Genomic DNA, 24,663 nt, shown 5'->3' on the forward strand with positions numbered 1-24,663 from the left:
GATAATGTGATAGGTTCTCATGCTCCGTGTGTCCGTCCGTCTGTGTTTTCTTTAAAACCAATATTGTTTTCAGGGTTTTCTTTTTTTAAACTTAAAAAAAGATTTATTTCTTTTTATTTTATGAGTATGGGTATTTTGCCTGTATGCATGCTTCCCTGGTGTATGCGGAGGCCAGAGGAGGCACTGGATCCCCTGGAACTAGAACTAGTGCCACCACGTGGTGCTAGGAACTGAATTCTGGCTGGAGAGCTAGTATTCTTGACTACTAAGCCCATCCCTCTAGTCACCCCTCCCTCCTGCCCCGCAGCCTAAAAATCTTCTTCAAGTATTTTCTTTAAACAAAATTTTTAGACACATTTCCTGAAAGTGTCTTATTTCAAATAATATATAGACTAACAAGATTAACTTTTATATAAAAACACCATCCTTTTTACATACTGAAAGAGTATCTGAAAAGTAATGGGAAATTAGACCAAGTTTATAATTTTCCAATTTTTTCTTTCATGTTGAATCATTATGCCCTATACCTATAACTAATTTGTTTCTTTTCATTTCATAAACTGTTTCAATTTATCATGTTCACAATCCATTCTTCATGCTGTGTATCAGAAGATCATTGTGTTGGTTTGAATGCCCTCTTGCCATAGACCACAGAACTTTTGTCATAGTTTGTAATGACCGGTAGGAATAAATCTTCCATGGACCATTTTAAAAATAAAGGAAACGACTGACTTCCATGAGCACACGTAAGAGCAAGCTGGGCTTCCACTCACCCACAGTTTTCTGGTACCTCCTTGCTGACCTGTTGGGAGTTCTAGGTGAAGGTCTCCTCCACTAGAGTACATTTCTACAACCTGGGACAAAGCATACAGCATGGTTACAACCAAAATCACTCTTATCACAAGTGGTGTGCTGAAATGGAGAATTTAGCATCCTCGCTGCTTATTGGAAGGCTACAAAAATAGATAAATGTAGGCAGGTACCACATTGCCATCTCTCATCTACATAAACAACAGTATTTTTTAAAATAAATCAAGGTAACTTTGAAAACTTGGAAGCAGTGTAGTTTCAGAAATTAAATTTTAGGAAGCAACACAACACTTTTTTTCCCCCAAATAAAAATACATGTAAATTACGAAGTGTTGGGAATATAAATTAAAGCCAGGTATGGTGGCACATGCCTATAATCTCAGCTCTTGGAAAGTTGAGGCAATCCTGAATTCAAGGTCATCATCAGCTTCATAATCTGAGGTAAGATTGAATTACATAAGACCATCTCAAAAAAAAATTTATATGTACATATAAATTTCATATATAGCTAGATTTGGTGGTAGGCCCAATAACCACCAGAACTGTGAAATAATGAAAAGATAAACATTGAGACATATGTTATAATTCTAATAAAGATCAAAACATTTGGTTTCTGAGCTGAGAGTGTATATACCTAGCATATGCAAAGCCCTGAGTTTGAACCCCAGTACTAAACACACACAAAAGTTTCTGAGGGAGAGCTGAAGGAAGAGGCTGGTTAATGTGCATAACCAATTGTACAGTTGGACAGGAGGAACTTCTCAGGGTCTTCAGTATGCAGGGTAACTACAGTTGACAACAGTTGGATATTTCAAAGATCACAAGGGATTCTGAGTATTTCTAACACAAAAGTGAAGGAGGTGATGGATAAGCCAATTACCCAGAATTCTTCATTATCTACTGTATACATGTAGTGAAATATATGTCCCACAATATATATGTGTCCCATAAATGTGCAGTTACTATGTTTCAATTAAAACAAAAAATACAAAAATATTTGGTTTCTATTGGCAGTACAATCACAGTAAAGATAAAGCAGGGTTCTAAGGCTTGTGCCTACAGTGTTTTTAAAAATGACTTTATTAAAATATCACTGGTGCTCAATAAATGACACATATTTATACTGTATAACTTGACAATTGCTGACTTTTGTGTACAGGCATGAATGAGAACATCACTGCAATTTAGATATGACATATAGCCACTGCTCTAAAAATTTCCTCGTGCCTTTTGGAGCTTATTTCTCTTTCTCTCTGTGGCTTCCTCTTTCCAGGCAAATCCGTTCCTCATCATGCAGATTCCTTTGTATTTTGAAGATTTTTTCCCCTCCTGTGCGTGGTGTTATGTGTGTGATGCATGCATTTTTGAGTGTGTGGGTGTACAAACCTATGTGCATGCATGAGGAGGCCAGAGCAGAACACTGGGTGTTTTCCTGTAGTACTGTATTGCCATGCAATGGTGTCTCAGTGAGCTGGAAGCTTGCTGCCCTTTCAGATAAACTGGCTGGCTAGGGAGCTGTTGGAATCGGCCTGACCCCACTTCTCCAGGGCTGGGATTACAGACAAGTACCGCCATGCCAAAGTCTTTAAATGGGTGCTGGGGATTAGAATTCAGGTCCTCATGTTGAAAGAAGAAGCACTCTGACCCACAGAGCCACCTCCCCAGCTCCTCTTCTAGAGTTTTCTACAAATGGAATAAATAGCATGTACTTTTATGTCTGGACTAGTTTTTTTTTTTTCTTTCAATGTAATTACTTTGAGATTCACCATAATATATCAGTAATTTATTTCTTTTCTATCTTTATGGTTGAATCAGCTTGCTTTTTGTTTTTTCATTTTGAGACAGCGTTGCTGTGAGTGTGAACTCACAATCTTCTGCTTCTCCTTTCCAAGTGCTGAGATTAGAAGTGTGCATCAACTTGCCTGGTCTCACAAAAGTTTCTTATACACTCACAACACTGATAGACGTCTAGGTTATCGCCAGTGTTCGGCCATAGGGTTGGGTGACATAAAGTTGCTATAGGTCCTGACTGAGGACACAGGTATGAACACTTGTCTTCCTTCTTTGGAGTAAACATTAAGGAACAGATAGGTAAGATGGCAAAAGATTTTCCTTTAATGGCAGATAACTCTCCATCTTAGAACAAATACATTTCATTAACTTAAATAAATTTGGAGCAAAGCAATGGAAAACTTTTATTACTTGTTTTATCACAAAAAGTCTTCCAGAAAGGGATAAAAAGAACAAAGCATCAAACCCAGCGAAATTCTAGTGTAAGCTGACCAGGGTTTCTGCTTGCTTGCTTTTCTCTGTGTGTGCAGTGAAGACCACACTCTGCAGGCTCCTGAGCTAAGTCTTCCTCAGTACTGTTACCTACCATTCAGCACAACTGGACTCCGCTGAGCAGCAGAATGTGTGTCTATCAAGTGCAAGGCCTGCATCAACCCCTGCCTTCAACAAACAAGGACTAACTGGAAAAGGAGTAGAAAATTAAACTCAAAGGGAGATGACTGGCTAACAACAGAGACTGAGAAAAATGTGCAATATTTAAACAGCTGTAGACTGACCACCTATAAAATCTTAGCAATTTTACATAATCTTGGCGACTGTGACAGATTGAGACTTCATGTTAAGCGCTAATTCCCACCAAAATGAGGATTAATTAAAATTACCCTCAGAAACTCACCTGTAAAGGCTCACTGTGAGGGTTGTGTATGTTTATTATGGGTGAAAAGCTGCTGTTTACAGGGACTCTGGCACCAAGAAATGGCCTTAACCGATATGGATTTGGAACCCCAACACCAAATACCTGTTTCAAAGGGAAATAAGAAGTTTGTGAGTTGCTTTTTTAAACTATCATTTTCACAGTTACAGCTCTACTTGATCTTCTGAAAACAGTCAATCTATTTTTGATGTGAGAAATATTAAGAACTTCTTGAGATGATGGCGCGGATCTGCTTTACACTATATATGCATCTAGAATGACTTCTGTAATATACTGGAAACTAAAATGTGAACAGCCCTTCACTCACAGAGAAGCCACAGGAAGCTGAAAATTTCCCCACTCTAACTGTTAAGAGATGGAGCCATGACTCAGACAATGCTCAGATATAGCCCAGGCTCAGGTTAATCCCACACGGGAATGCCTTACCGAGGTCAACTAACAAGGAGAGGCAGCTGTTAATATGACAAATGTTTACTGTCTACGATGTGTTAGGCACAGGCACATACGGTTTAATAGTGAACACACTAAGTAATAGGCCTGTGCTCATAACACTTCTCTAATGATGGGCAGATGTAAAGACAGATTCTTTCAGAATTTGCTCTAACTATGGAGTAAGTCATAGACTGTGGGAGGAGTTAGGGAACAGTGAAAGGTAGTTAGATAGACATCCTGTAAGTCAGAGCTCTTGAGAAAGAGCAGGGGCAGAGCAGAGGGAAGCAGACTTGAGTATGTTTAGGACAAAGACTTAAGAGGAAACCAGGTGTGAAAGAGTATAGACAGTGGACTAGAGTACAGCAGGCCACTGAGGTCCATCTCAAGAACAACCTGATTATAATCCATAGGAAACAGAGACTGACTATGACCACCTGGGTCTGCTGTTAATGGCTCAGGAAAGCCAAGCCCCTCATTCTTGCAAGAGTCTGCTCATTAAGTCAACAAGTATGGCCAGCAGTATAGCTAGGTGGTAGTCTATACCTAGAATATGCAAGAGCCTCAGTTCATCTCTTGGCACTAAAAGCAAACAAACTACAACAAAATGCAACAAATAAATGCAAATAAATAAATAAATGAAATGCAAACCCCAAAAGGTATAGCAAGTGTAAGTACCCTAAGTCTAACATCCTGCTTTTTCTCTTCTCCCTGGAGTTTACAAAGTGAGCTCTTAAAGGTTATTAGACTTGCTGGCTATATCTGTACTGAAAAGGAAATACAAGTTCTGGCTCTTACCTGGTAAGTGAACACCCCATGATTAGATGTGTTAATAAATAAAGTATTTTCTACATTTCCTACTACTCTTGCAAGAAAAACTACATCAAATGATGTGTTTCCTCCTGGAAGAATTTTCTGAAAAATAAAAGCAAGGAAATTAAATTGGTTATTAAAAATGTCAGAGCATACTGACTAACATTAGACAGCTGAAGTTCTATAAAACAAACAAATCATTTCCATAAACTAGGTGTTTTCCTTTAAATGTTTAATCTTCAAGTTAGCCATACTGTTGTACAATAGAAAAATAATAAAGGTGTCTTCATTACCTACCTTCATCCTGTACCAGCCTAACGCCCTGTTCAACAGCTAGCTCCCCTGGACTCTGTTCATTCAAAGGTCACTGACTGGAATACAGCACCTAATTATACACTCTTAGCTCCAAGATCAGATAATCAGACAGGCCCAAGGCTGAGCTTGTTATGTAGATACACTGTTGTACTATAAACAGTAAGCTTGGGCCTCAATCTCCCACCTCTGCCATTTCTCCAAACATGAGGTATGAAATGTCCTTTAAACTTAAATTAGAAAAGAAGGAACTCACTCCTATTATTTCCTGCAGACCAAGAATGTCATCATAATCAGTAAACAAAAATTTTATTACAACAAGGTAAGAGAGGATATCCCATGAACTTCAAGACTAAGGTTATACTTTTGCCTGCAATGAAGCCTTAAGGAGCATTTAATATGTAAAGCCATCAATTTCTCGTATTCTGCTTCTATTGTGAGAATTCTAAAATGCTACCCAAAGTATAGTTCAAAGCATACAGCACCAAGACTCTGGCTTGATCCTAGGATGAAGAAAGCTAGAGAGATTCCTTCTATATTATCAGCAACAAAACCCAGAAAAACAAAACAAAACAAACAAACAAACAAAAAAACCACTTAACTTTTCTTTAACCTGTCACACAAAATATATGGATGACAAACATGCCCAAAGAGAGATGAAATGTGAACACTGCTTACCACAACAGAGAATAGGAAGACACCAGGGCTACATACAAGAGGGCAAAAAGAACTCATCCAAACGTTCATATACTGTTAAAGGCTGAATGTGGGCTCAAGGGGAGTACAACACCCCTGAAAGTATAAACCAAAGAGGAATTCACACCTGACCCTGAAGAGAAGAATGAACTCAGGTCTGGTAAATATCCCACAACACAATTCTAAATAACCCACTGGCTATTTAAATAGTCACACAGTAATACAAATATTCTAAATTGATTTGAAATGAAAATACAACATCTTAAAATGTACAAGCAGCAGTTAAAACAATAATTAGAAGGAAATTTGTAACATTATACACTTATTTTGAAATATAGGTCTCAAACCAATAATTTTTATTTCTGCTTTGAGAAATTGCATAAATGAAATCCAAAGTAAGTAAAAAGAATAAAGCTAGGTGAAATTTGATGAACTAGAAAGCAGAAAACAGTCACTAAAATCAATAAAATGAAAGCTGGTCCTTCAGAGCTACAAAACTGACATTAAAAACTATACAGAATGTGTGAAGAGAGGAGAATACTTGAGAAACTAAATATGCATGGCATTATACATGTTTCAGTTCTATACCACACACCATACACACATCTGTACACTGCACACCCTGGAAGGGCTACAGGAATACAGGGCTCCTCGGAGAGAGATGGTAAAGTAGTAGCTGCCTCTGTGTAGTCTGATGAGCGAGAAACATCTGGTTAACAAAAAATAAGACTATTCCATACCAACAGAGAATAGGAAACCAGTAAAGGGCCACAGGAGGAGAAGATCTTTCAAAGGAGGAGCATAGAAGACATCAGGGAAAGAAATGGGGGAGGGAGTAATGGAGCAGCAAGGACTAAATGGAGTGGGGGTAGGAGGGTAGAGGAGGAGAAATGGGGAGGGAGAACTAACACTACAAGTCTTTTGAACAAGTCATATGGAAACCCACTAGTGTAGAGGCTCCTTAAAATACATACACATATGCATATAGAGTTTAAATGAAGTTAACACTCTAATGGGGACAGCACCCTAACTAGACACCACATGCCTGCAAAGGAAAAACCCCAGCACCAGGAATGGGCTACTTCTTTTTGAGTTATTGACCAACAGGTTTCCATAAACCCCCAAACATTCAAGCTATTACCAATGCTCTTAGTTATTATCCAGAGCTTGATGGTAAGACCCTATTGCTAAAGATACCCCATTCTTGAGTCATAGAACATGGGAAAATCTAGCTTGTACTCACCTGGAAGCTGCATCCCTACTGGCTAGCTTTCACAGTGTTGGAAGGTGCTATGCATGCTACCAGAGAAGAAAAGTAACCATTAATGTCATCCAGCTGTGAACCCTGCAAGCTACAATAATGACAGGTGTGACAAGATACGCTCACTGGTGCACCAGTGGCATGAATGTTATAGGAATAACCACCTACTTTATGCTTGGATCTAAGGCCTATTCCATGAGATGGAACCCACACCTGGTAATGTTAATGGGGCCAAAAATTTGTGGCTAGATAGGTCATAGGCCCTGGAAGAGAACCTACTACTATTCTGCTAAATAGACACAGAATTAACCTAAGTTGCAATGACTCATTAATATACCAACAGGCCAGTGCATCTCTCAACCCTCTTCAGAAAAGTGTTCCCTTGCAGTAGATGGCAATTAACACAGAGACCTTTACCTGGTCAACCTTCAGACAGTAAGACTGGGGAGTGCTCAGCCCTAAAGGGATCATCCCAATCCCAAGGCTCAGGGACCTTCTAGGAAGAGGGGATGGAAAGATTTTAAGAGACAGAGGGGGTAGATAATTTCAAGGAAACAGTTTCCTGGACATAACAGAGCAGTTGCAAATATGAACTCAAGAGATTTTAATAGCAAACATAAAACCTATGTAAGCTTGAGCCAGACAAAATCTCAAGACAGAGAGGAGAGGGGATGGGCACAAAACCCCACCATGAGCTGAGGAGCTATCGGCAATTTATATCGGCTGGAGGAGGAAGAGTCTGCTTTCTTTAATGATGTGACCCCTGGCAGGTCAACCATTCTCTAAGTCCTCACTCCTAAGAACAGTTGGGCAATATAAACTGGATTTGAAAACTTAAAAAAACAAGCAACTATGCAATGTTGGATGGGTAGGGAGGTGAGGGTGGATCTGGGAGGACTTGTGTGTGGTGGGTGAGTGTAATAAACATAAATTGTATGAAATTCTTAAAGAATTATTTTAAAAAGTAAACTGTTTCAAAGAGAGAAAGAAAGGACAGTCTTGAAATACACAAAAGGAATGACAAGACAGGTGGAAGTGCAGAGAAACAGAAGGGTTACCATGGAGAAGAAGCTAGCCACAGTTAACACAGCTTCAGCTCTCTCGCTGGGGACTGGAACAGAAGCCTCATCTGAAAGGTAAACTAGGAGGCCTTGGTGATAAAGGACTGCCAGTCCTACCCACAGGACAAGAGCAAAGCTTTCCCAAGTCTCAAATCTAATTATGGGTCTTCCTGAGAGGGTGACTTCTCTAACAAGATGGGTCAGCAGTAAAGCAGAGTTCTCCTGGGTCAGAAGGCTGTGCCCAGCAGCTACCTAAAGAGGCAACCTACTGTTTAATCCAAAGTGCTCCTGGAGGCCTGAATAGCTAGAATTCATCATGAGAGAGAGAAGGCCACTGGAGACTGAGAAGTGCAGGCAACATGCTTGTCAGGGCCGTGGGTGGACAGAACTCAGAGTCACCTATCCCACACGAGGGTCACTGCTGCAGAGTCCAACCAGGACACTATCCAACGTTCACAGCCACATTCTCCATGTGGGCAGTAAATGAAGTATGATGAAGAAAGCACTGTTGCTGCTTCCCCTAACACACTCAGGAGACACCCACCACCGAGCTAGACCATCAGCCAGAGCAAGAACTGGGGATGGGGTGGGGATCAGGAGAATGGGAGCCTTAAGAGCCAGTAATGGCGAGCAGAGGCCCCTGGCATGCAAAGAAGAGGAGCTACTACAGTGAAGACAGCCCTGGAGGCCCTGGACACCTGCACAGTGCAGGCTAAGGAGCAACACAGGACACAGGAAAGGCAAGAGTCCTCATGTTCAACTGACCTGCATATATCTGCCAGCCTCCAAGTTTCAAGGACCCAGAAAGAAACAAGGCTGACACATTAGCAGTTTCCTCCACTTTCTATTCAGAGTTTCTTTTTTCTCTACCATTAACAGTATTTTTACCTTATCATATAAAAAACTTTTAGGTTTTAATCTTTTGCTTCCCTTCATACATTTATTTAATTTTGTTTATATTTTTCCCCTTTTCTGTGTTTGCTCCGGTTTCCCCTTTTTTTCATCTGCCTATATTTTTGGTAGTATTTTTTGGCTTAATTTGTTCTTTAAAGAGCTTTTACATTTTAATTTTTGTTACTTTCCTTTTATTTACCTAAGTTTGGTGATGTTTATGATGTATGTGCATATGTATGCATTTGTAGATGTAAGTGTGGAGCATGTATGTCAATGCCTGTATCAGTATAACACAGAGGCGTAAGAACCATGAAAAAGCAAGGAAACATGACTCCTTGCCTCCTACTTTGTTGATTTCCCAATGCATACTCCAGGTTAGCTGGCCTATGAGCTTCCAGGGATTCTTCTGTCTCTCACTCCCATCTCCCTGTAGGAGTGCTAGAAGTGTGACCAGTTTTTATCTTACTTAGCTAAAACAGGGTTGGAGAGATGGCTCAGTGGTTAAGAGCACTGGCTGTTCTTCCAGAGGTCCTGAGTTCAATTCCCAGCAACCACATGGTGACTCCCAACCATCTGTAATGAGATCTGGCGCCCTCTTCTGGCATGCAGACTGAACACTGTATACATAATAAATAAATCTTTTTTTAAAAAAAAAAAAAAGGAGCTAAAACATCTGACACATATCTTAAAAGCAAAACACCCCAGAGGATCAATCATGGAATGAAATAAGGAAATTAATCCTAGACGAGAGAGAAAAAACAACAACAGAAAAGAGAAAATTAGCAAAGGGAAGTGAAAATCAGCAAGGAAACTGAGATTTAGAAAATCAAATACAGTGATTGGAAAAGGAAAAAAAAAAAAAACAATCAAATAAAAAAACACAGGGCAATGCATTCCTGATAGACTTGCCCAAGCAGAAGTTAGAGTGTCAGGGTGGAACACAAGGTTGAGGAAATACCACATTCAAACATCCCTAAACAATAAACAAGCTTGACTGCAATGACCAAGAACTCTAAAATATGATTAAGAGACTAAACCTGAACTCTAAAATATGATTAAGAGACTAAACCTAAGAATCCTTGGGGTAAAGAACTGGAGCTGGAGAAAGAATCACCTCTTTCTCTAGACTCAGGAAATTTTCTTTCCTAAGTCTAGAGAAAGAGGTGGACAACTGAATTCAAGAGACACTTGAAAGTCTAAGTGGACACAACCAGAAAAGAAGTGCTTCATATCATATAGTCAAAAACATAAAGCAGGGAAGATACAGTAGAGCTGTACGGGGAAAAACCCAACATGATTATAAAGTGAAACTCATCAGAATAAGTATCAGATCTTGCTTCAGCAGCTCTATAGTGAGAAAAACACAGGACAAATCCTTTAAACCTGACTATGTTTAACAGAGCTCTCTCTTAAAATTGATGAAGGAATTAGGATATTTCAAGACAAGTACAAACTAAGGGAGTTTAGGACTACTAGGCCAGCATCACTCTGGTGGAGTCCTATGCAGAAAGGGAGGAAAGAAAGTCTAAAGTATTGTAACTCCATGAGAGGAACAGATAAACACTAGAGAGCTGGGAAGGACTCCATCATGTCCAGCCTAAGTAAGCCAGGAAACTCTTTTTCAAGACAGGGTTTCTCTGTGTAGCTTTGGAGCCTGTCTTGGAACTCACTCTGTAGACCAGGCTGGCCTCGAACTCACAGAGATCCACCTGCCTCTGGCCCCGGAGTGCTAAGATTAAAGGCAAGTGCCACCACTGCCTGGCAAGCCAGGAAACTATTAGTAATGATAGGAAACAAAGAAAAGTCAAATAATAAAAAGATGGAGATGTATATGCTGTCTATGGGAATGTAAACGGTTGTAGCTATTCTGGAAACCAGGTTAAACTAGCATTTGATACCACTGCCAGGGACATACCTAAGGGAGTCTCAGTACATCAGAGAAACTAGCACAACCGTGTTTATTACTTTGCTATTCACAACAGTCAAGGCATAGAACCAGACAGGCTATCCACCAAGGAGGGAGTGGATGAAAAAATGTGGTACATATATACAATAGAGCTTTATTCTGCTGTAAAGGAAAATGAATTAATGACATTTGCAGGAAAATGGATGTAACTGGAAAGCATCTTGGCAAATGAAATAACTCAGATTCAGAAAGACTAGTATCACATCTTTGCTCATATGTGAATAAAGTCTAATAACATATGTATAAAATAGTCAGAAAGAAATGATCATGTTCACCCCTCCCCTGTAAGAAAGGGCATTATATACATCTCCATGTCCATTCATTTAATACCTAGAAGAACTGGAAAGACTCACTCACAGTCTGGCAAATTCAGCAAAGCTCACTTAAGACACCAAAGATAACCAGAGCAGTTCTACATCTGATTTCTCCCCTTCCTCTTCCATTTTTTTTTTTTTTTTTTGAGACAGGGTTTCTCTGTGTAGCTTTGCGCCTTTCCTGGGACTCACTTGGTAGCCCAGGCTGGCCTCGAACTCACAGAGATCCGCCTGCCTCTGCCTCCCGAGTGCTGGGATTAAAGGCGTGCGCCACCACTGCCCGGCCTCCTCTTCCATTTTTGATCAACAGTGACTTTTTTAAAAACAAAATTTAACATTGCATTCTTCGGTATAAGCTCTTCTGATGCTTTCCTATTTCAGAAGGACAGAAGCCAAGGCCTCACACAATGTGCAGGGCCTCTCACAACCTGAGAACCCTACTCCTCCTGGCTTAGCTTTCACCCCAGAGCCTCTGCACTACCTGTTCTTTCAGGACTGCTCTTCTGTATTCTCCATCCATTCTCGTCTCTGGTCAAACACTGCCTACTATTTAAAACACAATCACCCTAAACACTAAACCCCTTATTCCACTGCTCTTCTTTTTCTTAGATCATGCTGTCTTCTAAGGTCTCATAAAATATATGTATTATATTTGCTAAAGTCACCAAACCCCCTTTAGGAGGGTACCATGAGCAGGGATCTCTTGATTGTTCAGTGATAAATCCTGGCAATATTTGCTACATTAATGAATTTATTACTTCTATATAGCTGGCAAAGTTGGTTTTTAAATTTATGTTTTCTTACATGTCATAAATTATAAAAGTAGTAAGGGCTTATGGTACTTAGGAATAAATAGCAAAGATGTGTGAAGAAAAGGTTAATGTTCTCAAAGCTCCTCTGTTCTTACCCTCTCAGGTCATTCTTCACCAGTGTAGCTACCTACAATTTACTCTGGCTCTTACTAACATACTAAAACCCACAGAGACCTTTGTTTTTCATAAAATGGTGCATTCTCTGCTACAATATGACTTTCTTAGCAAGGAACACACTATGCATATTGTTTCCTAGCAACAGACACTGGCTTCATTCTCTATCTGTACAACAACCCACACTAGCATATGTGCTATAGCATCACATGTGCTCAATTCCCAACAACATGCATGGATATTGGAGCTTAACTTAAAATGGAATATTTAGGTTTCTACACCTAATTAAAAATAATCATTAATGCTCACAATAGCCTTCAACCTACCAGATTAAAATTTTAAAGTATAATAAAATGTAAGTGGCTTAAAATTTTTGTATTTTATCTATAAACTGGAACATTATTTTTTTAATTGTTTGCCTAAGAATTTAATTGAAATATAGCTATACAAAACTTGTTCTTTTTCTCTATTTTCTATTTGTTGGTTAATATAGAGATGGTATAGGTAATTAAAAAAAAAAAAAACAAAAAAACCAACTTCATGAGTTATAAGGAACTCCCAAATAAGATGTGATGGGGGATTCTGAGGGTGTCCATACTGGAGGGTGTGCTCTCCTGGGTGTGAGAAACACTTATCATTTCCCTCAATGGCTTTTACTATAGGTATAAAACTGAGGAGGTGGGGAAATGAGGTCACTTCATCCTGTCTCTCCCCTTCACCCTGAGTCCCTGGAGTCTGTGGCCATGAGAAAAAAGGTGGAAAGCACAAGGGACAAGAGGAAAGAAAAGACCGCACCAGATGTGACCATCTTCTTCTTCTTCAAGACAGGGTTTCTCTGTATAGCTTCGGAGCCTTTCCTGGAACTCTCTGTAGACTAGGCTGGCCTCGAACTCACAGATCCGCCTGCCTCTGCCTCCCAAGTGCTGGGATTGAAGGCGTGTGCCACCACGCCTGGCTTTGTGGCCACCTTCTTTTTTTTTTTTAATTCGGAGCTGAGAATCGAACCCAGGGCCTTGCACTTGCTAGGCAAGCATTCTACCACTAACACTTAGAAACAGCAAAGAATACCTTTGAATTAGTGAAATGGGTCAAAAAATTATTAACTATTCACCATCAAGCCACTGGTTTAGGGCTGTTCCCATTTTTCCTTGCCTTCCAATCTAGCATGCCTGCACATTACTAGTACATGAAAGCTCTATTTACAGACACACAGACACACACACACACACACACACAGAGAGAGAGAGAGAGAGAGAGAGAGAGAGAGAGAGAGAGAGAGAGAGAGAGAACACAGGTGTTATAATGTGTATACCACTCACTATGGCCAAGTCTGAGGCAAATCACTGGGGAGACTCACAGAAGGCTTTTGTAAGTTACTCATAACCAAGGCAAACCCCATTGAGACCTACCTCTTACTTTATATACATGAATCTCCTTCAGTATTAGAATTTTGTTATGTGTCTTGAGACCACTGATATATTAATAAAAAATGTGAAATATCTTTTAGGTAAAAACAAAGAATAATGCAAGAAACACTTTAAGAAAAGGGATATTTTCAATGAGTATCAACAAGAAATTAAGAAATTAAGCTTTTATTATGAAAAGCAATATGTTGACATTCAAACCCTTTATTTTGAAAATACTTTCAAAGATGGGAGTAGAAAAAACCTAAACCATAGTCATATTTTTAACCCTAGAAGCTTCTAACAAAAACATACAGTGAAACAGGATTTTAGAAAGGAGAAATGTAAAACGCTGAATAACTAATAAGAAGTTAACCAGTAGTTTATATATATCTTAGGCTGGGGGAATATTATTTTAAGGTGTGTTACTTTTGCTTATGTTGCATTTGTTTAACTCTGTAAATCTGTGTTACTGTGACTGTCTAAAATATCTAATGGTCTAATAAAGAACTGAATGGCCAATATCAAGGCAAAAGAAAGGATAGTCGGAGCTGGCAGACAGAGAGAATACATAGAAGAAGAAATCTGGGAGGAAAAAGAAGGAGCCAGAGAAGGAGGACTCTAGGGGCCAGCCACCCAGCTACACAACAAACCACAGAGTAAGAATAAGATTTATAGAAGTAGGAGAACAGGAAAAGTCCAGGGGCACAAAGGTAAACAGGATAATTTAAGTTAAGAAAATCTGGCTAGAAATAAGGCAAGCTAAGGCTGGGAATTTATAAGTAAGACTAAGTCTCCATGTATAATTTATTTGGGAGCTGGGTGTCAGGCCCCAAAAATGAGTAAAAACAAACAAGACTTTGGTGCCCAATGTGGGGCTCAAATTTCCATAGTGCCTGAGAAAGCTTTAAAAATACATACATACATACATACATACATACATACATACATACATACATACATACATACAAGGATACGGCTCCTTTAAGAGTTTCTGCCTGCTGGCAAGCTCTTGAGCAGCTAGTACCTTAAGTAGGAACAAAAAACTAAGTAAAAAAGGCCTGCCATAGTGCAAGCATCAGTATTCCAGAACTCTAGGAATGTTGAATGCAGTTCCTGGTCAGATAAACCTCCAACTGGCTACAAACTTTAGGCTTGACTTTTATGTACCAAGAAATGGGCAGAGCCAGCCGCCAAAGCCCCAGGCAGAGGTCCATGCCGCTTAGCAGTTTAAAGTTTGTTCATGCAGTCAAAAAAGGCTAAAAGATACTCAGTAAAAGAGGTCCAGATGGAAAAAAATCCTCCAAACAGCTTCCAGTATGTTTTACAAGGTGCATGGGCTTAAGAAAGAAAAAGGGTATGGACAGTCATAGAAAGAAATAGTTTAACAATAATGAAGTCTTTAAAGAGAGAAGTAAAGGGGCTGGAGAGATGGCTCAGAGGTTAAGAGCACTGGCTGTTCTTTGAGAGGTCATGAGTTCAATTCCCAGCAACCACATGGTGGCTTACAACCATCCATAATGAGATCTGGTGCCCTCTTCTGACATGCAGGTGTATATGCAGACAGAACACTGTACACATAATAAATAAAATAAATCCTACAAAAAAAAAAAAAAAGAGAGAGAGAAGTAAAATAATAAAAAAGAAAAAAGCCATGTAAAGATGGGAAATACACAAGGAGTCTGGATCCTGTATGTTAATGTGTTTTGAATTTTTTGATTACTGAGACGCAAACAACAGCTGCTGACAGACATGGGATTGTGAACAGGACTGCAAAACTGAACCAATCTAGATACTTTAGGAATGCCTTAACTTTAAAAAAGAAGTCAAAAATATGTCAAATGGAAATCAAAATGCTTTGGAGTTTTGTCCCCACAGGAAATGAAAGGCTGTGGATTCCTTCAGAGTTCATATGGATCAGGTTTGATCGTGTGAGACCTCCTGAATTTTGACAGGTGATATTTATCAACAAAGGATATAGCTGGTCTTTCCAGGACTTGGCCATTATCTCAATGTTTGGGACCCTAAAGATACTTCATCCACAAACAGCAGGAATCAGTTTGGAGAAAATGACGTCCACATTTTCAAGAAAGAGTATGATAGGTTTTTGGTTATTTGGTGGATTATAGATGTTTGTTATAATTTAGGGGAATATAGGAATATAAAATTGTAGGATAAAAAGACAACTATTGATTTCAGATATTTTTTTCATTGGCATGGATTTTGGAATATGATAGAAATTTGAGGTTAATTTGGTTACACTGTATATATATTTCTACTCTTGTTTAAAGGACTTCTGTATATTGATACAGAATTAAGGCAATTTTTTGTTCCAACACACTGTATGTGTGTTTCTCTTCTTGTTTGGAGGATTTTTTATATAGATAAAAATTTAAGGTTATTTTTGTTACAACATATTGTATGTATGTTTCTATTTTTGTTTGAGGTATTGTACCTATGCAGTTCATTTGGAAATGTAAGGTGAGGTTCTAGTTTTTGAAAGCTATTATAAACTATATAGGACAATCAAGAAACACAGATTAGTGGTTAGTCATTTATAATAATCAAAACTGTACATAGGTATGCTTTCCAGATTTTTTATATATATATATATATATATATATATATATATATATATATATATATATATGATAGATAGATGGTCTCCAAACCTTTCAAAGACCTACATAATACGGCATTCAAAATGTTTTGTTAACATAGGGTTTTTCATGACAATGAAACACATCTGCTCCTGACAGCACCAATTTACTTCAGAGATGATGGTCATTGAAGAGACTCCTTATAGAGTTTGCTTTCATTGTGGCAGGTTAGCCACTGGGCAAAGAAACTACTCTTGCCTTTGACTGCTGACAATGTAATGTACAGACTGGACACGCAGGACACACAGAAAAGAGACCACTGAACTTTGCAAAACAAGGTGGGATGGTCTTTCAGGGTTTCTGCTTCACATAAGAAAGTGCCAAACATTCTGCCGGACAAGAGGAAAGTGACTGACAAACTTTGCCAATATAGGCAGGACAATCTTTCAGATTCCCTGCTTCACTGAAAAGTCTGCCAGATACTATGAATCTGTAGGCTGAAGATGGATGTGGTGTGGGATGTCTTTCTGTATGTTGTGAATATGTGTTGCTATGACAGGTTAATAAAAAAGCTGTTCTGTGTGAATGTGTTGCTATGACAGGTTAATAAAACAGCTGTTCTGTGTGAATATGTGTTGCTCTGACTGGTTAATAAAAAAGCTGTTCTGGCCTATGGTGAGTCAGGTTATAGCCAGGCAGGAAATCCAAAAGAGTGACACAGAAAGAAAAGAAAGGCAGAGGCGAAGAGACCCCAGCCTGCTGCCCAAGGAGCAACATGCCAGCAGACTGGTGATGCCACAGCCATGTGGCAAAACACAGATGAACAGAAATGGGTTAGTTTAAGATGACAGAGCTAGCTAGCAAGAAACTTAAGTTATTGGCCATACAGTTTGTAATTAATATAAGCCTCTGAGAGATTATTTTATAAGCGGCTGCAGGACCTTGGGGCTGGGCGGGACACAGGAAAACTTCCAGCTACATGGATTTTCCCCAAAGTTGCAGAAGAACTTTGGGTGACTGTCCAGGCAGTCAGATGTCTCTGGTCATTTCTAGAGTTTTGGAAGTTGTTTGCAATGCATTTTTTTGTTTACTCAAATAATATTTTTCTGAGGTCTTTGATGGAGTTGAAGACAAGCTAGTTATAGTTGCAGTTTTTCTTAGTTATGATAGAGTAAATTAGGAATAAAACTTTAGATTCATTAAGATAGCATTAATAATGGAGTGTTTTCTTTTCATTTGCCAGACAGTAATGAACTGGAATTCATTACATTGTGAATGTAATCTTTACTTGATGATTGTTTTTACTGTGTAGAGTCTTAATTATGTTAAAGTTAAAACCTTTCATTTTTTTGTTTAGACAAAAAGGGGGGAAATGTAGAATTCTGTTTTAAGGTGTGTTACTTTTGTTTATGCTCTGGAACATTTGTGTAATGATGCAAAGATGTATTTGATTAAATAAAATTCACCTGTGGTCAGGAGGCTGAGTCAGCAACTAGATGACAGGAAATGGCAGGGAGGAGCCAGGTGGAGAAGGGTTTTTAAGTAGGGGTGAGGAGAAGTACAAGTTCTTTTGAGAGGACTCGAGCAAGGAGAGGAGGTGAGCTACTTGCTATTCAGCCTCTCTGAAGAGCAGAATTCCACTTTAACCTTTGAATCTTGAGTTCTTTAAAGGGACAGAGATTTAGTTAAGTTTCCTTCACAGCTTGGAAAGAGTTGGCACCTGAGGGAAAAGAGCTCCCTCAGGCTCAGCTCTTGTGACCTAACCGCTGGCAGCAGAGGTGCAGTTGCTGATTCTGACACCTATGGCTTAAAAGGCAGCAACAATGAAAAAAAAAAAGACAACAATCTTATGTGTTAGAAAACATGTTGTTCATTTTCTGTCACAGTCTTCAACAGTCAAGAAAACCCTGGGAAGATGACATCAGAATCCATTCATTCATTTTCTCTTCATTTTCATGAATTTCCTATTCATTATTTTGGAAGCCTACACATTAAAACTTAATGTATCTCGTAATTAAAAAAAAAAAAACTTACTTCGGTTCCATTTTCTGTGGTTTTGATCAGAAAGGCCTTTCTTTGAATAACAACTTCACATTTTACTACAGGCATTATGAGTAAAAACTTGGAAGATACAGGTGGTACACAGAACTCAATCATGACTGTGACTATGATAATTATGACGACTGTGGCTGTCTATTGTAAAAGGGACTTTGCAGGTGTAACTCAGGTCAGGTGACCATCCTGGGAGTCCTGACCCAATGTCATGAGTTTACTCCACTAGGAGCAGATGCCCATGGGAGCATTAAGCTCAGGGAGGGTCTGGTCAGCAAGGAAATGGGGGTTTCCATTCTGCAACCAAAAATGACTTAATCCACTGGAGACTTGAATGAGGATAGAGGTGCACTTCCTCTCAGAACCTCCAGGCAAGGAAGGATTGAGCCCAGGCCATCTTAATTCTTACAACACACTGAGCATCACCTCACTGCACTTACAAACTGTTCCTAAGTGAGCACTAGCTTAAGCCACCAAGCTTCAGCTAACTTACTGCACAGCAGCAGAACCTTCACACAGTGCTGAGGACCTGTTAAGAAATGGCTATGAGAAGGCTGGATTTTTCAGAGTGCTTAGGGTTCTTCAGAGTGCAGTTACTGTTACTTGCTGAGGAAAAACAATGTACATTTAAGGATAGAGATTATAATTATTATGAAATGGGACAAACTGACATCTAAGAAAGTAGGGAAACACTAGAAACAGATTTTAACTATAGCAAAATAAAGTTGCAGAGCTTCTATTTCAAACAAGAGATAATTTTTAGTGGAAAAGCTTACCCTATTTTGAAAAAATGATGCATGGAAATGTGATGTTGTAGCAGATATTGATACTAAAGTAATAGTTTCTTCAGAACTAGGATTATGTAAGTAGACTTTTTCCATTTTTGGCATTCCAACTGGCCTGCAAAAGTAAAAAGAAAACTGTCAGAAATAATTCAAAGATACTTGTAGCTTTTAGGATAATCATTAGTTGTTTAAAAGTCAAACATGAAAATTATTAGGTAAATTCATATGTAAATACAGTAAAAGAGTAAAATAAATTTAGTCACTCAACAAATATCTGTGTGTCATTCTGTGTTACACATGGAGGCAGGTGCTACAATTCAATGAGACAAGTTTCAGCAGAATGATGCCACAATCTGGTGAGGAAGTCAGCCTGGGAAAGTAGTCTGATCTTTCCTCTATATAACACCATCCTGCCTCTCTATTAACTGTGAATCCTGTCCTCTCCTCAAGTTCCAAGACATGAACAAACTTAGCTGTAAGGCTGTATGAAGAGATCTTATGAATTAGTGACTTCTGCTATTCTCGTTTAATAGAGGACACTGAAATAGGAAAAAAAGTAGCTTCAATAAATTGCCCAAATTCATTCTTTGAACCTGAATTTGCATCCAGTCCGTGAAACTAACACCCATAGCAAACTGCCTCCTCTCAAGGGAACAATATGAAATACATACTCAATGGCTCAGGTCCATTTTAATGTTCCCTTTGGTGTTCCTTAAAAGCAAAATCTTATTATAAGTTTAACTGTTACTTCTGCAACTAATCTCACTGTGTATCCTCCTAGCTTCTAAAGCATCACCGTATCCTTTTCTTCAGGTCTCTTTAATAATCTCGTTGGCACTGGTCCTATTTCCCTGACAAGATTAGCAGCACTTTGCAGACAGAGGACATGACATGTACTTACTCTGCAGTGCCCATATCCTTCAGTATAGTAGTCGGCATTCTTGGGAGTACACAGCACACGCTTGCGGGCTGTTTCCCCTCTTTCTCAGTATTAAATCTGATGTTTCAACCCAAATAAGTAACTAACGGGGTTCCCCATCTAGACTTCCCTTGAGTCAGGCTGTGAAGGACCGTAGTTCCTTTGCAGTCTGCCCTGTCCTCTATAGTTTCCTAACTCAAATCCAACTTTCTTCCACAAGATGCTTTCCCTGTGTAACCCTTCCAGGCCACACTTCCTGAAATTGTGTTTTACAATTCGAATTCAATGTCTGTGTATAAACCTCAAATTGTAAGCAATTGAAAAACAGCCAGAACTGTGCTTTACATTTGCATCAAGTGTATATTATAGAAATTTTATCCCTACCTTTTCTTCAATTCAGTTCTCTGACTCTAATTTATTATTTGGGAAAATTTATAAACCAAAGATAATTTTCACTAGTTTAAGAAATGAATTAGAGGCTGTAGGTCCTTTAAAGATGATAAATTATGTTAGTAGACACAGGCTAGTCTTGCTCCTCCCAACTAATGCTCCCCAAACAATGTTAAAATTTATAAGCTAGAGAGAGGTAAATCCACAATGGGTCAAAATGTAGAGAACAATTGACCATGGAGTGCCCAACCCTAATGGACACATCTAGACAACACCACCTCTACAATGAAGGAAGGCTCAAGGAATACAGCAGAAGAGTGGGTGGGAAAATGAGAAGCAGCGGTCCAGGACACCTGCTGGAGATACTGTCTTCTATACATGTATGACAGGGACATTCCACTGATGAAATCTCAACAGTATGGCTGCCTAAACAAAACCAGCACCATGACTCTATCAGTTGGCATGTCAACATATATGGGGAAACCCCACCCCCTGGAAGAAGAGCTATATCAGTTAATGAGTGCCAAGAGGGAGAATCCGTTTCTCCATGGATGAACCCTTTGAAACAGTATCCAATCCCAAATAGTTAGTTCTAAACACATATACATACAAGCAACACTAAATGAACTCTGCAGGTTGTATTTGTATATACATATGTAGTATATGTATCTCAATGATCATCAAAGAGGTCATGAATTAGAGAGGGTGTACAGGAGGAACAGAAAGAGTTGAGAAGGAGAGAAGGAAGGGTGGAAATAATGTAAATACAGTACCCATGTATGAAATTTTTAAAAATTAAATTAAAAAATATTCTAATGAACACTGAAAAACAAACGAATAACTTCCACTAAGAATTCTTTAGGGGAACAGAAGACTGCCTGAACAGGCAGATAGGAAAAAGTGAAGGGCAAAGGGCAGCCTAGAACTGGAAATCAGAGACTATGGTATGGGAAGGTTGTCCAGACTGAAGCAAAGAGAGCAACTCCTTAACCAAGTGTAGAAAGGCTTATGTTTTCCAACTTTTCTCTCAGGTCTTCCAAAGTTTTGGGTCTTTATGTTGCAAGCTAGGAAGGTACTCTTGTTTACTTATAGTTTGGCCTACACACTATTGCAAGAGTACTGATGAACATGGGTCAGCCACAAGGGAGAGGAGTGTGTGTGTGTGTGTGTGTGTGTGTGTGTGTGTGTGTGTGTGTGTGTGTTCTATCTTGGGATCATCTCCTTTCCCAAATTAACATAAAATCAACATGGAACAAGAACTGACATTCTGTCCTTAACACAGATTGTAAGATAGCAGCCCATAAATACATAAAATAGAGTAACATACAGTGTGCTGACAGACAGCAATTTCTTTCCTAATGTGACATTGTATCTCTAAGAGCATCAGACTTCCCTTTCATTAACATTTGGCCATGACCAGCCATGAAACACATGACTTGTAACTATTTTATCTCACCGTGTTGGTCATGTTATTTTCTTGATGGTAATCAATTGGAGCATTCATTTTAAAATTGTAATTAAAAATTAATTATGTATTCTAAGTTATAAATTTGTCCTTCTGTTAATTGTACATCTGAATTTCTATCTTAAAAAATAATTATAATGGACACATACAAAAATGTTTTCTTCCAATAGCTTATAGCTTAGCTCCATTACATTTACATTCAGTTGCATTATATAACTAGCTCTGGAATGCATTCTTGAATTAATTTTGTATGGTATAATGTACAGGTTGAATTTCATTCTTGCACATAGACACCAAGTGGTCCCAGCATCATTTGTTACAAAGAATAAGCTTCCCCTATTAGGTTGTCAAAATCACCTGTCAACAAACTTAAGAATCAGTTTCTGCAATCTAAGTTCTTTTGCAATTATCTATGTATTTATCCTTATGGATGTGTTCCAACTACCCTTGCTTTGTAGAAAGCCTTTGAAAATGGAGGGCAAGCAAAATGGCTAAGCAGGTGAAGGCACCTCGGGCCCAGCCTGACAACTTGAGTTCAATCCTTAGGACCCACATGGTGGACTGGGAGAACCAAGACATTTAAGTTGTCCTCTGACCCTCACATGTGTGTCCCACACAAATAAATAGAATTAAAAAAAAATTCTGATGTTGCAAAGTGTGCTTTCTTCAACTTTAGTTTACTTTAAGAATTATTTTGGATCAGACTGTTCTGAATCCTTATCTGTCTGTGAATTTTAAGATTATCAATTTCTATTTTTTAAAAAAGGGCAGTTAAAGTTCTGATGAAGATTGTATTAAATCCACAGATTAACTTAAAGGTCTGCGGTCTTAATTTGTGTCTTCTAATTGATGAACATCTCTGAGATGGCTTCCTATTTATTTAGTTCTTTAGTTCCTCTTGATCATGGTTTTTGGTTTTCTGTAAGTCTTATTGCCTTTGTTAAATTTATATTTAAGAATAATGTTCCCTTCGATGCTATTATAAATGGAATTTCTCCTCCTCCCCTACCCCAGCTTTTGATGCAGGGCCTCTATTAATCCAGCCTGCGTTTGAACTCATGCTTCCCCTACCTGAGTGCTGAGTTACAGGCATGTGCCACTACATCTGGCTGAAACTGTTTCTCTTTTCAAAGATTTTTCACTGTTACTGAACAAAAATATCATTTATTTTTGCATTTTTGGTCTTGCATTCAGTACCTATTAAACTTCTTACTTCTAGTAGCCTTTACTTTATATATTATATTTAGGGTGGGTATCTAGTCTATAGAACAGGGAACACTTGCAAGTGGAGATGCTTGCTTCTTTTCCCATGAGTGCCATTTGATGGTCCGCCTACTTTATTGCCTGAATCAGAATGATTCAGAATGCTGAAGAAAGGTGACAAGAACCCTGTCTTGCTCTTGATGCATGGGACAGTTTCATCCTTTCAGCATTCTGCATGATGTCAACCTTGGGGTTTCACAGGTCGTCTTTATTAGGTTGGAACATTCCCTTCTGTTCTTGGCTTGTTGAGAATGATTACTATGGAAGTAGACTGTATTTCTTCTACTATATCACTGATATGACCTAATGTATTCGTTTATTCTCTTAGAATAATATTATTTGCTGGTAGTGAATGATTATTCTTACATATTAGTGAGTTGTTTGTCAGCACTCTGTGGAGGACTTCTGGACCCATATTCAGAAGGATGTTTGTTTGTAGTGTGTGTTTGTTTTCCCAACAGTATCTGGTTTGGAATTGGGGCAATAAATCAAACATACCATATGAAAAAGGAACCTGCCTCCCATTATTTGTGCCACAGCTTGCTTTCTAGGAAGTTTTTGTTGGACTGATTCAAGTTGTTTGGGTTTTTTTCAGACATGTATTCAAAACTTTTGTTTTTTGAATTTTGATTCTATTCATTTTTTTTCTACAAAATATAAGTGAATGGGTATATGGCTGCGTTGCAACAGCTTTTGGGAGGATACAGCAACAACTGGCAGTGGGAGCAGGGAGACCCATAGAGCCAGATGGCAGTACAGAAAGACTCAGCCCTCCTTAGGCCGCCAGGGCACCACCTCATCAGAACACAGAAACACTCTTTTCTGAGAAATCCAGAAGCTAGTTAGCATGCCTTTCCTAGGAAAATAGAAAGCAGTCATGCTGAGGCTGGCAGGCCACCAACCCTCCCCTGGCACAGTGCAGCGCAGAGTGGCTTCTGGTTTCTTCTAGGAAGGAAGAGAGAAGATTGGACTGCAGGGACAAAGTTTTCACTGTCCAGTGGACTACTTGAGACAGATTTCTATCTTGCCTGAATCTACGAGCCACAGATAACAAAAGTGTGTTTTAGACTAACCATACAGACATATTATGTGACATGCAGTACATTGATATACAAAGTCAACAAATCACCTAAGAATATTCATGCAACTTTTCACACACTAGAAGTATCTTAAAATTTAAAAAAAACTGGGCAGTTGAGTTCAGAAGCAGGAAAAACTAACACACTATTTAGTGGTCTATGTATAGACAGTGTAACTATTTATTAAGAAATTTAGAACTGATCATATGAATTCAGGAGAGTTGTTAATTGTGGGAGACAATAGAATTGGCCAGAGCGTGTGCCCACTAGCATCCTATTTTTCAAGCTGTGTGGCATGACACATATAAAATATGTATATATCATGTATCTTCTGTATATATACTTTTCATTCAGAAAATAAAATGTTAAAGTGTGGTGATATTGTGTCCCCCAATATACTGTGCACCTTAATAAACTTATCTGGGGTCAGAGAACAGAACAGCTGCTAGATAGACATAGAGGCCAGAAAATGGTGGCACTCACACCTTTAATCCTAGCAT

General features: G+C 38.8%; 1 protein-coding gene across 1 annotated transcript in view; it reads right to left on the bottom strand.

The window, feature by feature from the left end:
• The window catches only part of Tmem131 (transmembrane protein 131), a 162,231-nt gene that overhangs the window by 53,076 nt on the left and 84,492 nt on the right, over window positions 1-24,663 (bottom strand). The window contains exons 5-8 of the mRNA XM_028865673.2: window positions 19,039-19,162; window positions 4,763-4,879; window positions 3,497-3,619; window positions 774-854 (exon numbers count right to left, since the gene is read on the bottom strand). Of these exons, the coding sequence (XP_028721506.1) occupies window positions 774-854; window positions 3,497-3,619; window positions 4,763-4,879; window positions 19,039-19,162 (445 nt within the window). The remainder of the gene's footprint in view (window positions 1-773; window positions 855-3,496; window positions 3,620-4,762; window positions 4,880-19,038; window positions 19,163-24,663) is intronic.

This window comes from Peromyscus leucopus, chromosome 16_21 (assembly GCF_004664715.2).
Source record: "Peromyscus leucopus breed LL Stock chromosome 16_21, UCI_PerLeu_2.1, whole genome shotgun sequence".
NCBI lineage: Eukaryota > Metazoa > Chordata > Mammalia > Rodentia > Cricetidae > Peromyscus > Peromyscus leucopus.